General features: G+C 49.4%; 4 protein-coding genes across 4 annotated transcripts; 3 read left to right on the top strand and 1 right to left on the bottom strand.

The window, feature by feature from the left end:
- Positions 1-697: 697 nt before the first annotated feature.
- Pdw03_1150 (Ubiquitin-like protein DskB, putative) lies at positions 698-2177 on the bottom strand (the record flags this gene model as incomplete). Its single annotated transcript, XM_014679396.1, has 2 exons — positions 698-1636; positions 1710-2177. 2 exons carry the CDS (start codon positions 2175-2177, stop codon positions 698-700), a joined length of 1407 nt encoding a protein of 468 aa, XP_014534882.1.
- A 507-nt stretch (positions 2178-2684) lies between these two features.
- Pdw03_1149 (Pre-mRNA-splicing factor rse1) lies at positions 2685-6743 on the top strand (the record flags this gene model as incomplete). The annotated part of the gene is made up of 4 exons (XM_014679395.1): positions 2685-2928; positions 3115-5188; positions 5373-6657; positions 6717-6743. The coding sequence occupies 4 exons, from the start codon at positions 2685-2687 to the stop codon at positions 6741-6743; spliced, it is 3630 nt and encodes a 1209-aa protein (XP_014534881.1).
- Positions 6744-8677: 1934 nt separating this feature from the next.
- Pdw03_1148 (Arrestin-like, N-terminal) lies at positions 8678-10224 on the top strand (the record flags this gene model as incomplete). The annotated part of the gene is made up of 2 exons (XM_014679394.1): positions 8678-8882; positions 8933-10224. 2 exons carry the CDS (start codon positions 8678-8680, stop codon positions 10222-10224), a joined length of 1497 nt encoding a protein of 498 aa, XP_014534880.1.
- A 1483-nt stretch (positions 10225-11707) lies between these two features.
- Positions 11708-12121, top strand: Pdw03_1147 (Dimeric alpha-beta barrel; the record flags this gene model as incomplete). The annotated part of the gene is made up of 1 exon (XM_014679393.1): positions 11708-12121. One exon carries the CDS (start codon positions 11708-11710, stop codon positions 12119-12121), a length of 414 nt encoding a protein of 137 aa, XP_014534879.1.
- Between the last annotated feature and the right edge of the window lie 221 nt (positions 12122-12342).

Raw genomic sequence — 12342 nt, 5'->3', positions numbered from 1 at the left:
TTTCTCTTCCCATTTTCAAGTTTCGTCCTTTGGTCTCGGCTTTTTTTTTTGGCCCTGGGACTCAATGCCTTCCTCCACGTGTGTTTCTCATGTTCATCTCCTTGGCTAATCATAGAAGGATAGCTATAATCATAATATAAGCGGTTCACGTGCCCCGCTTTGACAAGGATCAAACTAGCAATCTTACCCATTCGGATTGGGGGGAACAAATTGCCTGGCTTTTCAGATCTTACACCGAATTTTCTAGCCATCCGAACGAAATTCGGCGGGAAGCATGTTTGTACATGACCCTTCATGCTTGTAAGACATGGGTATCTCGAGGCTACAAGACTGAAGGCCATTTTTCAAAAATCTAACACTTCTGTTCCTTTTTACTTGTGCTCCGGTGTGATATAATACCAATTCGGTGGGATATGCAGCTATGGCTAGATTCATATTTGTAGATTTCTTAGGGATTTAGAGGAGGATAGAAGCATCAATTAGAAATGATCCCATGGCATTCTGAGCTCTGGAATGATGGCGAGATATCCAGAAAACTAGCCAAGAATCACACAGAAGATAAGCATGCTAAAAGGGGAATGAGAAATTCATAGGTACCGAGGGAGCGTGCCCACCTCGTAAAATCAGTGGAAGTTGAATACATCAGGAAAGTAATCGTAAGGCTGTGCTAGAAAGAAAAAAAGCTGCCCAGAAATTATTATGGGTGGCTAAGGAGGTACTCCACCGCTCCTTGAACACTGCCACCTGCGCGACGCAGGGCTTCAATGTTCCGCTCGAACTCAAAGAAACCCATATCATTCAACTGCCGCAACTGATCGGCGTATCTGTCCTCCGGAGGGCGCGTGTCTGCAGGCTGAGGGGTGCCAAAACCACCTCCGAAACCACCAAGACCACCGCCGAGTAGAGCAGCCAGAGGGTTTGCACCAGCGGCTCCACCTCCTGTGCCCTGTCCACCCATTCCTTGCATCATCTGGGAAAGCAGCGCCGGGTCACGCAGGAACGGATTCTGCTGAGGATTGAACGGGTTCATGCCCTGACCAGCTTGGCCAGCGTTTCCGAAGATAGCGGGGTTCAGGAGAGATGCGAAGGGGGTTTGAGCAGCTTGAGGGATTTGTCCCTCAGCAGATGTTGATCGATCAGTGGAGTCGGCACCCTGTGTACCGCCGGGCTGAGTGGAGGCCGGTGCGGTAGAAGGCTGGGCTGGAGTACCGAACGGGTTAGCTCCAAAGAGGGCCCCGAAAGGGTTTGCGTTTCCAAGCGAATTCTGAGGCATCTGCCCAAACGGATTTGTTTGCGCATTCTGTTGCTCGGGACCTTGGGTTCCCTCAGCCGTCGTGTTGGTCACCCCCGGGGCGGGGAATGCATTATCACCGCCACCAAGTCCGCCACCACCCATTCCCATAGCCCGTTGCATTTGCATCATCTGCCGAATTGAGCTTGGATCTGTCAACATGCGGCGAAACTCTGGGCTTTCCATCATTTGCCGAACTCCGGGTCCCATGTCGCGAAGCATGGGGTTCTGCTGGATCATCATGTCGATCATGGCGGGGTTCTGTAGGGCTTCGTTGATGCTTGATTGGAATTGAGGATTCTCGAGCATGTTAAGCATCGACTCAGTATCTGGCGGAGGTCCCATCTACATGGTCAAAGACTGTTAGCTTTATGTTGCAGGTATTCCTAAATTATTTCAAGCCCAAGAGCTCACTTACCCCGCCATCAGGGCCGAAAAGGCCCGCCCCAGGAAGTTGTGCGAATCCGGCATATCGTGCACCAGTCAGACCAGCAAGTGGGTTGTTGCCAGTTCCTGTGGCAAGATTGATTGGGACACCGGCTGCTGCCGGGCTTGGGGTTGCCCCAGCGGCCGCAGTGGCCGAGCTAGGCTGAGCAGCAATGTTCTGACGCTGCTGGTTACTCGCAGCACTTTTTACCAGATGAATAGTATGGCCATCCTTGATCTTGTAGGTCTCCAGTGTCTCGGTGTCCTTCAAAACCCTACCTGAATAGATCAATCGCTGGCGCTCTGCGGGGGTATCGGCATTTTCGGGACTTGAGAGCTTCTGCTTGAGATCTGACACAAGAGTGGTGAGGGGAAGAGTCAAGGTATATTTGGCATCGGTGGATGACTTGACGGTGAAAGTAATGGGAGCCTGCTCTGCGGTAGCCGTCTCGTCGGCCATGGCGAAACGATGTGTGATTGTTGTAGAGCAAGTAGGGTGATAACTGGGGGACGGACCAAAGATGAAGGGTAAATTGTCCACGAGAGTATTGGCCGGTTGATCAAACGTGTGTTTGATGAGCTGCTGTGATTTAAATTAATATCACGAAAGTGAGATGAAGGATGAGAGAAGGGAGTCAGTGAGGCCGTTATGCGGAGGTGATCTGATCTGCCTGGCATCAGTCGGCGCGGCGTAGAAGGCGGTCGAATCAAAAATCACGTGCTGGACGCGCTAGTGAAAGCTCACACACGGCAAGGAATATTTTCTCTTCCTCAACTCTTCGCGTGTGATCACACGGTTACACTTTTCTTCATCTGTGGCAAGTGGACTTGAGGAGTTTTCCTTTTTTAACTCCACCCAGCAGGGATGGGACTGATGTAATATTCATACCCCCTGACTTGCAATTGCATGTACAAAGTTTACACCTCTTCTGAGTGGTACCGGGAAACCGCTACCTAATCGCCCACCATGGCCACCACATCGCACATGTTTATGTACTCCCTGACGATCCAGCCCCCAACTGCTGTCACACAGGCCGTCTTAGGTCAATTCGCAGGCACCAGGGACCAGCAGATCGTCACCTCGTCAGGTTCTAAATTGACCATTCATCGGCCTGACCCGGCACAGGGCAAGATCACACCTCTCTACTCTCAAGATGTTTTCGGCATCATTCGCTCACTCGCAGCTTTCCGCGTAGCTGGAAGCAACAAAGGTATGTCGCTTTCTTTGTACCCCTTGTCTGCCCCCATATGAGTACAACTTAGTGATTCTTCAAGCTTCCTGGGCAGCGCGGTCCTCTTGCGAACTGACCCTTCAAGGGTTGAGATCTGCCCTGGACAGCGACGTTGATGCTTGCAATGCTTCCTGGTCAACGGACTGTGCTGAGTGATTATCATAGATTACATCATCATCGGCTCAGACTCTGGTCGGATCACGATTGTTGAATATGTTCCCTCCCAGAACCGCTTTAATCGCATCCACATGGAGACGTTTGGAAAGTCTGGAGTTCGTCGAGTCGTGCCGGGTCAATACCTCGCAGTGGACCCAAAGGGACGTGCGTGTCTTATTGCTTCTGTGGAAAAGAACAAGCTGGTCTATGTTCTCAACCGCAACTCGCAGGCGGAACTTACCATCTCCTCGCCACTGGAGGCACACAAGCCCCAGACCTTGGTGTTTGCCATGATCTGCTTGGACGTTGGTTATGACAATCCCGTTTTCGCTGCTCTTGAGGTGGACTACTCGGAATCGGATCAGGATCCCACTGGTCAAGCGTACGAAGAAATTGAGAAGGTTTTGGTGTACTATGAACTTGATCTTGGGTTAAACCATGTTGTCCGCAAGTGGTCTGACACCGTCGATCGCACGGCATCTATGCTGTTCCAAGTACCCGGAGGAGATGATGGTCCCAGTGGCGTCTTGGTGTGCGGGGAAGATAACATTACCTACCGCCACTCCAACCAAGGTGCGTTCCGCGTGCCTATCCCGCGACGCAGCGGAGCTACTGAAAATCCTGAGCGTAAGCGCTCGATTGTGTCAGGAGTGATGCACAAGATGAGAGGCGCTTTCTTCTTTCTTCTCCAAACCGAGGATGGTGATCTGTTCAAGTTGAACCTGGAAATGGTCGAAGATAAGCAGGGACAACCCACTGGAGAAGTGAAGAGATTGACGATCAAATACTTTGACACTATTCCTGTGTCAACGAATCTGCTTATTCTGAAGAGCGGTTTCCTCTATGCCGCCAGTGAATCTGGAAATCACAATTTTTACCAATTCGAAAAGCTTGGTGACGATCCCGACGAGCTCTTCTTTTCCAGCGACTCGTTCTCGGCTGATCACTCTGTCCCCTCTGCACCAGTCTTCTTTCATCCCCGAGGCGCTGAAAATGTCAACCTCATGGAAAGCATGAACTCATTGAGTCCTCTGATTGACAGTAAAATTCTCAATTTGAGTGAAGATGACGCACCTCAAATCTACACTATCTGTGGCTCTGGGGCCCGAAGCTCATTCCGTACTCTGAAACACGGACTTGAGGTCTCTGAGATCGTGGAGTCGGACCTTCAGCAGGTGCCTTCGGCTGTATGGACAACCAAATTGACGCGAGCCGATGAGTTCCACACATACATTATTCTCTCTTTTGCGAATGGAACCCTCGTCCTGAGCATTGGCGAAATTGTTGAGGAAGTTTCAGATACAGGATTCCTTTCATCGGCTCCAACTCTGGCCGTGCAACAACTTGGCGAGGATTCTCTGGTTCAAGTTCACCCTCGAGGTATTCGTCACATTCTCGCAGACCAGCGAGTCAATGAATGGCCTGCTCCACAGCATCGGTCTATTGTAGCAGCTGCCACAAATGAACGTCAAGTCGCAGTTGCACTCAGCTCGGGTGAAATTGTCTACTTTGAAATGGATGCAGACGGGACATTGGCAGAATATGATGAAAGGCGACAGATGTCTGGTACCGTCACCTCCCTGAGTATGGGAGAGGTCCCTGAAGGCCGTATGCGAAGCTCGTTTTTGGCTGTTGGATGTGATGACTCTACAGTCCGCATTCTCAGTCTAGATCCGGACTCGACACTCGAGAACAAATCAGTCCAAGCATTAACGTCTGCACCATCTGCCTTGCAGATCATGGCTATGGCCGACTCGAGTTCGGGGGGAACAACTCTATATCTCCATATCGGTCTTTACTCTGGTGTCTACCTTCGTACTGTATTGGACGAGGTGACCGGTGAGCTTTCGGACACTAGAACTCGCTTCATCGGTGCCAAGCCTGTGAAATTATCCCAGGTTTCGGTTAAGGGCCAAACAGCAGTTCTCGCGCTCAGCACCCGTCCCTGGCTCGGATACTCTGACATCCAAACCAAGAGCTTCATGCTCACTCCTTTGGATTACGTCGGACTAGAGTGGGGATGGAATTTCTCCAGTGAGCAGTGTGTGGAGGGCATGATCGGCATCCAAGGCCGCAGTTTACGGTATGTGGTTCTTCCCATCTCCAATTTCCCCCAATCCCCTTGATCTATGATGAGAAAATCAATCCGAACTTCTATGTGGATGAAACTTTAAAAGAAAAATTCCAATTGTTCCTTCTGAGATCAATCCTCTACCATACTACGTTGAGACTACAAATTGTTCTGGACTGGTACTTACTGAAAATAGGATTTTCACGGTTGAAAAGTTGGACAACAACATGCTCCAAGAGTCTATTCCTCTCTCTTACACTCCTCGACGCTTTGTGAAGCATCCCGACCAACACCTCTTCTATGTCATTGAATCTGACAACAACGTCCTCTCTCCTGCCACCCGCCAGAGACTGATCGATGATTCCCAAGCTCAGAATGGCGAGGTTGCCGACCTCCCACCCGCAGACTTCGGATATCCCCGAGCCACTGGCCACTGGGCTTCATGTGTCCAGATCGTGGACCCAATCACTACCAAATCTGTCATCTCTACTCTTGACCTTGAGGACAACGAGGCAGCAGTCAGCCTTGCCGCGGTATCGTTTTCCAGCCAAGACGACGAAACATTCTTGGTTGTGGGAACCGCCAAGGACATGACAGTCAGCCCTCCCTCGTCCTCTTGCGGTTTCATCCACATCTATCGATTCCAGGAGGACGGTCGCGAGTTGGAGTTTATTCACAAGACCCAGGTTGATGAGCCTCCTCTCGCTCTTCTTGGCTTCCAAGGCCGTCTCCTAGCAGGCATCGGCCCCGTTCTTCGTGTGTACGACCTTGGTATGAAGCAACTATTACGGAAATGTCAAGCACCCGTGGTTCCCAAAACCATTGTGGGTCTGCAGACACAAGGCAGCCGAATCATTGTCAGTGATATCCGCGAGAGTGTCACCTACGTCGTCTACAAGTACCAAGATAACGTCTTGATTCCCTTCGCGGATGATTCTATCGCACGCTGGACATCGAGTACAACCATGGTTGATTACGAAACCACTGCTGGTGGTGACAAGTTTGGAAATTTGTGGCTGGTCCGTTGCCCGAGCAAGATCTCTGAACAGGCCGACGAGGATGGCTCTGGGGCACACCTCATCCACGAGAAGGGTTATCTTCATGGAACTCCCCATCGTCTTGAGTTGATGGTCCACTTCTTCGCCCAGGATATCCCCACTAGTCTGCACAAAACCCAGTTAGTCGCTGGAGGCCGTGACATCGTTGTCTGGACCGGCCTTCAAGGCACAATTGGCATGTTTGTTCCTTTCGTCAGCCGTGAAGATGTCGACTTTTTCCAGCTTTTGGAGACGCAGCTGGCTTCTCAGCAACCTCCTTTGGCTGGACGAGACCATTTGATGTACCGCGGCTACTATGCCCCTGTCAAGGGCGTTATTGATGGGGATCTTTGCGAAATGTATCTCCTGCTGCCTAATGATACCAAGTTGATGATTGCGGGCGAACTCGATCGATCTGTCCGCGAGATCGAGCGCAAGATTTCGGTAAGTTTGCTGAGTTTTCTTGCTGGTTTCTATCTTGTCGTTTTATTAACATCTCCCAGGATATGCGAACACGGGTGGCGTATTGATTTCGGGTTGGTTGCGGCGTCCGTTGGCGTTCCTTGCTGCCCTGTATACGGGCTTCAGATACCTACATCTTTGTTAATGGATGATGATTGTGCGGCTTTGAACCACGACTAATTTTCGACTGACGCTGGTTGCCTTCGCAGTGTACTACAGAGAACCTCCCTTTCCCCCAGGCTATCTTAAGCCACGTAGATTCTTTCATGATGTCTCTTGCCTCGCTCGGTCTGCCGTTTCCTCTCGGCTAATCTTGAGCTGGATGCAGTCGGTCACTTAAAAGTGCTGACTTGTACGAGACAAGATGAAGCGTGAAAACGCGTCGACGCTTTTTGAGTACGATTTGATCCGCAATGCACCACGGGTCTGCGTCGTAATTTATCAGTTGGGACAAACTTGTAAATCTTTTTTTTTTTTTTTCAAAAACGGCTAACCAAATGAAACCCACTTTATTCCAAATACTCGACGTGAGCGAAGTTTCGATCTCCACTCAGTTGTTTCATTCTGACAAGTTCATCAATTTGGCATCCCTCTTCTTTATGTTTAGCTAGAAAGTAGATGGTGTCAATTATGCAAGTAGAAAAGCAACAAGGATATCTCATCGACAAGGCTTTTGACGTCCGTTCAAGAGTCTGATGCATCTTGTCCAAGTTGAGATTATGGACGATTACTTTGTAAGATAACTCTCCAACATGTATGAATGTCTTTTGAAAGATGTGACGAGCTACAAACTACCACATGGAAAATGCGGTCAAATGCACAACTTTTATGTACATAACTCAAATCTCAGATCACCTGACGATCAAAGTTCTCGAGGTCGGTCTCCCGACAACTTCTATCGAATTGCGCCATCGAAGCTCCTTTCTCTCCGACTGTTTACTCCGATACTCCGGGAAAATAAAAGAAACTTGGCATAGCCAAACTCTCGGTTATGACCGGAAATCTCTGGGGCCAAAGCTAGATCCGGGTTCCATCGTTTCTTCTCCGCGGGAAAAAAAAAATATTCATTTTTGTCCTTCATGTGTGAGCAACTGAAGGCCTCGAAAATGGACTATAGAGTGTTGCCAACGCAGCAAAGCCAAACGAAATCTTGCTTTGAAATCGACCCTGGTCATTCTAATAGAGTTCTACGGCATATCACGATGATTGGCTACTTCTACGAGCACCGAAGCTTGGGCGTCGGGGAATGTGGACCGGCCTATGGAGTCCAAAGGGCGTGCATGTTGTAGTAAGGCGCACTCCACTTTTTTCCCCTTGACCCATGGAGTTTGTACTCCGTACTTCTTTGGAAGTTGACTCGGTTGGCTTTAGTCTGAATGGTTTGGATAATCTAGGTCTGGAAAAGAGGAAAATTGCAGTATTCCTTGCGTATGTCTAGATCTGGCTTTCAATTCCTTGATGAAACCCAATTGAAATGTGTCACTTTGAACTAAAGTGGTGGTCTTTCTGTTCGATGCCCTTGGAATGTCAATCCAAGGGCGTGCATGAGCAAGAACGGATCCTCGCATCCGACCAATCGCCCTCTGAGCTTCGATGACTCTCTGGCTCGGCTGAACACTGAAGTGTATACTGTCGGGGGGGGGGGGGGGGGTTTAAGATTTTGGGTGGATTACCGTGATCCGAAGTATATTGTAGCGTCTTTTGACTTGTGAGTCACTGAAAGCTGATAAGAACCCTGGGAGAATGTCTGATGAGGCTATGCGAAACTTTTGCTCACATTGTCAGGATTCTTTCACTTATTTGGACTCCATTGCGGTTGTCAACGGCTCCACCGTTTACTATATTTTTTCTTTTTTCCTCCCTTCTTCTCTACGATCGAACCTGATCCTTATTGAACCTTCTTTTGGATATCCCATCTCTCAATTTGGACGTCTCGGCTGCTATTTTCCCCTTGCGTTTCTTCTTGGGCCTTTCTACTCTTTTGGCTTTCACCCGTGAAACCATGTCGACGACTTCAATTTACAGCGCTGGCTCGGACAGGCTAGATGCCTGGACCCGACGATCACAGCCTAAAATCGAAATCCAAATCGCAGGACAAAAGCCAGGGCATGTCAACTCCTACACCACCGCAGAGAGGATTGATGGCAGTGTAATCGTTGCCGTTGACCACGAGACTCGATTTGATGAGATTGAGATTGTCTTTGAAGGTATTTAGCATTGACACCCGGCCTAAAGGAAATATTAATTTGATAAAAAGGTGTTTCTACCACTACGGTAGAACGGTCATCATGTCCCGGCCGCACGGGATCGCAACAGATGTTTCTCAAGTTGCGTCAGCCCATTGATGAAATGGAGTACCCGACCCCTCGAGTCCTAGAGAGTGGCCGGTCATATAAATACCCCTTCACCTTTGTCGTCCCAGACCGTCTGCTGCCCCAGGTTTGCACCCACGCCAAGAAGAATGCTCACATTCAACGAGCCCACACGCTACTTCCGCCAACGGTGGGTGATCCCATCCTTGCTAGCAATGGTAAGACACTACTAGATGATATGGCACCTAGTATGTCCCAGATAGGGTACACGGTTCGAGCATCTGTTCTTCAAAAACAACTCGCCGGCCGTGGACGCGTGGCTATCGCCGCAACTGCGAAGAAAGTCCGGATCATCCCAGTTGTCGGAGAAGAACCTCCTGTTGAAATCTCCACAAGCCCATCCTTTTGCGCACGCAAAGAGAAAAGTGTCAAGCGCGGAACGTTACGAGGAACGTTGGGACGGATTGTCGCTGCATCTTCCCAGCCCAAACCCATTCAATTGCTTCCTCCAGACGGCGAGCCAACTGATGCCGTGAGCACCGTGGCTACCGTAAACTTACGATTCGATCCAGTCGGCGACGAGCAACCTCCTCCACTGGGAAAATTGACCAGCAAACTCCGCGTCCATACATTCTTCAGTGCAGCCCCATGGGAAGACTTCCCTTCGACGACCGGCATGCCCTTTGCCCAAATCGGATGCGGCCTGTACACAGAAAGTGTACCTCTGTTGACCATGTGTGTTGCATCCGCTCAGTGGACCAAGCAATCGACAGCCGCCAACACGATGCGCCACGACTCCACCGACTCATCCTTATCGGATTCACCAGCCGGTCCGTCCTCCGCATTCACCGGAGACACCTACTACACCGCCTCAATCGTTGTCCCCATCACCCTGCCCAAGTCGAAAGCATTCATCCCGACTTTCCACTTCTGTCTGATGTCTCGCACCTACGCTCTCGACCTCTCCTTGACATATCACACCCCAGCAGCCAACCTCATGACACCGAAAATCTCCCTCCGTCTGCCGGTCCAGGTCACGAGCCAGGCTAAGCGCGCTGAATCCTTAAAGACTGCGCTCGATGTCACTGTCACACAGCAAGAACTAGACGAGTTCTTCTACCCGCGCAATGTGACTTCTCCCACCCATTTTTCGAATCTTGCTCGTAGTGATGTGATTGACGTGGGCTTTGCTCCACCGAAGTACTCGGAGCAATTGAGCACGCCGAGAGCCCGCTAAATTATACGAGATGTGGATCCCATGTTCCCGCTCGTTTGTTAATCGCCAACCAATACCCCTAATCTACGTTGGCCAATGAAAAAAAGCCTCTTTGTACATGTTTCACATGGTTATGACTGTTGAAATCGTTGTTTCGATTATACCCTTTGGTTCACAGAATCTCTTGTTTGAGGTCATTTAGATATTTATCTTAGCCTGTTTATTTCCTCTTGGTTTCGTTGGATTCTTTCACACATACATGGCTGATAGCCCTAGTCTTGATCTTTGTCTTTCAAACGTATATGCTTCAGGAAGTCTTACGTCCAGCTCCACCGTGCAAATGAAGGGGGGGAACAGAATGGCTTTGCAAGATTGGCTGGCTACCAAGCTAGAATCACAAACAGTATGTCGTAACTTCAGGATACTGAACTGGGAGCAGACAAGGCATTACTGTAAAGCGTGTGTTGATTTTAAAAAAGGACAAAGTCCGAGGTGCATGCTGGAGATAACAAAAACGAAATTCCTCAATGCTTGGGATGCATTAGAACACATGTACAACCTTAAGAGAAGATTCAGTGATGTATTTGAAATGTGATAGAGCACTAGAACGGACAATTGTTTTTCTTGCTACATCTTTGTTCTATATCTATCTCCTGAATCCTCTACAACCCGATGATCATAGCCTTGGGCTCCTAGGTCCGAGGGTCTACAATGCCCGTGGTAAAACCCCCCCGTCCGCAGTTGTACAGGCAGTTGCAGGCCACATGGCTACCTTCGACTCTCCTAAATCAACCCAACTCGGTGATTCTCACACATTCACTCCCACTACCACACACCTGAAACGAAAGCAGACTAGTGATAGCACACGGAAAGACGAGCAAAGAGAGCACCAAGCCCTAAACGAAAGGGTCAACCAAAACCTGACACCAAAGTATGGTTCAGAGTTGATCTCGATGGGACCAATAACACAGTTTGTCCACGGAAAGAGAAGCCGATCAATGGAAACTCGTATCGGTTGTGGGAGGACTGATTCGAGGACAGCATTCAGCAGCCTCCAGAAGGAGAAAGGATGCCGTCTATGGACGAGGCAGAGGTACTTTGATCTGAATGCTCCCGTCCACACGCTGATTCAGGCCCAAGTCTCGACCTACAGGTGAGCGGATCCTTGAGATCGAACGGATTGTGAAATAGGCTATCCATGACTGCCATAAGACCCGGAACACCTGGCCAAGTATTGAAAATGGATTGGAATGAAACAGGGAAGGGATCCGTTATCTCGCATTACACAAGTCTATGGATGTAAGAAGATACCACTCCATAGATCTCCGCATATTCTGCGTTGCACTGCTTGCAAGGTACAAAGTAAGGACCGAGACCCCCCTCCCCCCCCGAGGAATCACCGGTTCATTTAAGTATATTTGAATCTTCAATCCTGTAAGATTCCAACCCAGCATACCCCAAGTCCAACTCTCCACTAGGTTTACTTGCTACTTGGAATTCCACCATGCCGGTCAAGATGTTCGTCTTTCTGTACCGCAGCCCTCATCTGACACCGGAAGAATTCAAGAAGCGCTACGAAGCGCACATCAAACTGGTCAAGAAGCTAGCAGGCGCAGATTTCCCTCTTTCTCATCATCGAAATTATATCTCCCGCAGTACAATTGAGATTCCCCCAGATGGCTCCACCACACGCAACGCCTTTACCCCGGCTACTATATTGCGCGGGAGACAGGCAGACTTTGACTTTGACGCCTACGCCGAACTCACGTTCGCGAATCAGGCTGCTTATCAGGCCTTTGCGGCCAAGATATATGCTCCGGATGCCGCTGCTCAGATGACTGCTGATGAGGATAAGTTTCTGGATCGGCTGAAGATGGGAATCGCCTTGGTGGGGGAGGTGAGGGTTACTGTGAAATGAGGGACTTTGATTGGAGCTTGCTGGAGTATGCTGGAGTATGCTGGAGCTATTGGAACCTCATCAGACTTGTGGCGATGTATGGTGGAAGTCCTGTTCGATCACACGGCATACATTTGGATGTAGCATCATTCTATTTGGGGATATTCCCAGAAATCTAGTATATGTGCAGTGAAATTTTGACGTTCAAGTCTATCTCTAAGATGTTGAATCGATAAATTTGT

Source organism: Penicillium digitatum, chromosome 4 (assembly GCF_016767815.1).
Source record: "Penicillium digitatum chromosome 4, complete sequence".
In the NCBI taxonomy this organism is placed as follows: Eukaryota; Fungi; Ascomycota; class Eurotiomycetes; order Eurotiales; family Aspergillaceae; genus Penicillium; species Penicillium digitatum.
The sequence above is the reverse complement of the archived record's forward strand: the minus strand, read 5'-3'. Positions and strand labels throughout refer to the sequence as shown.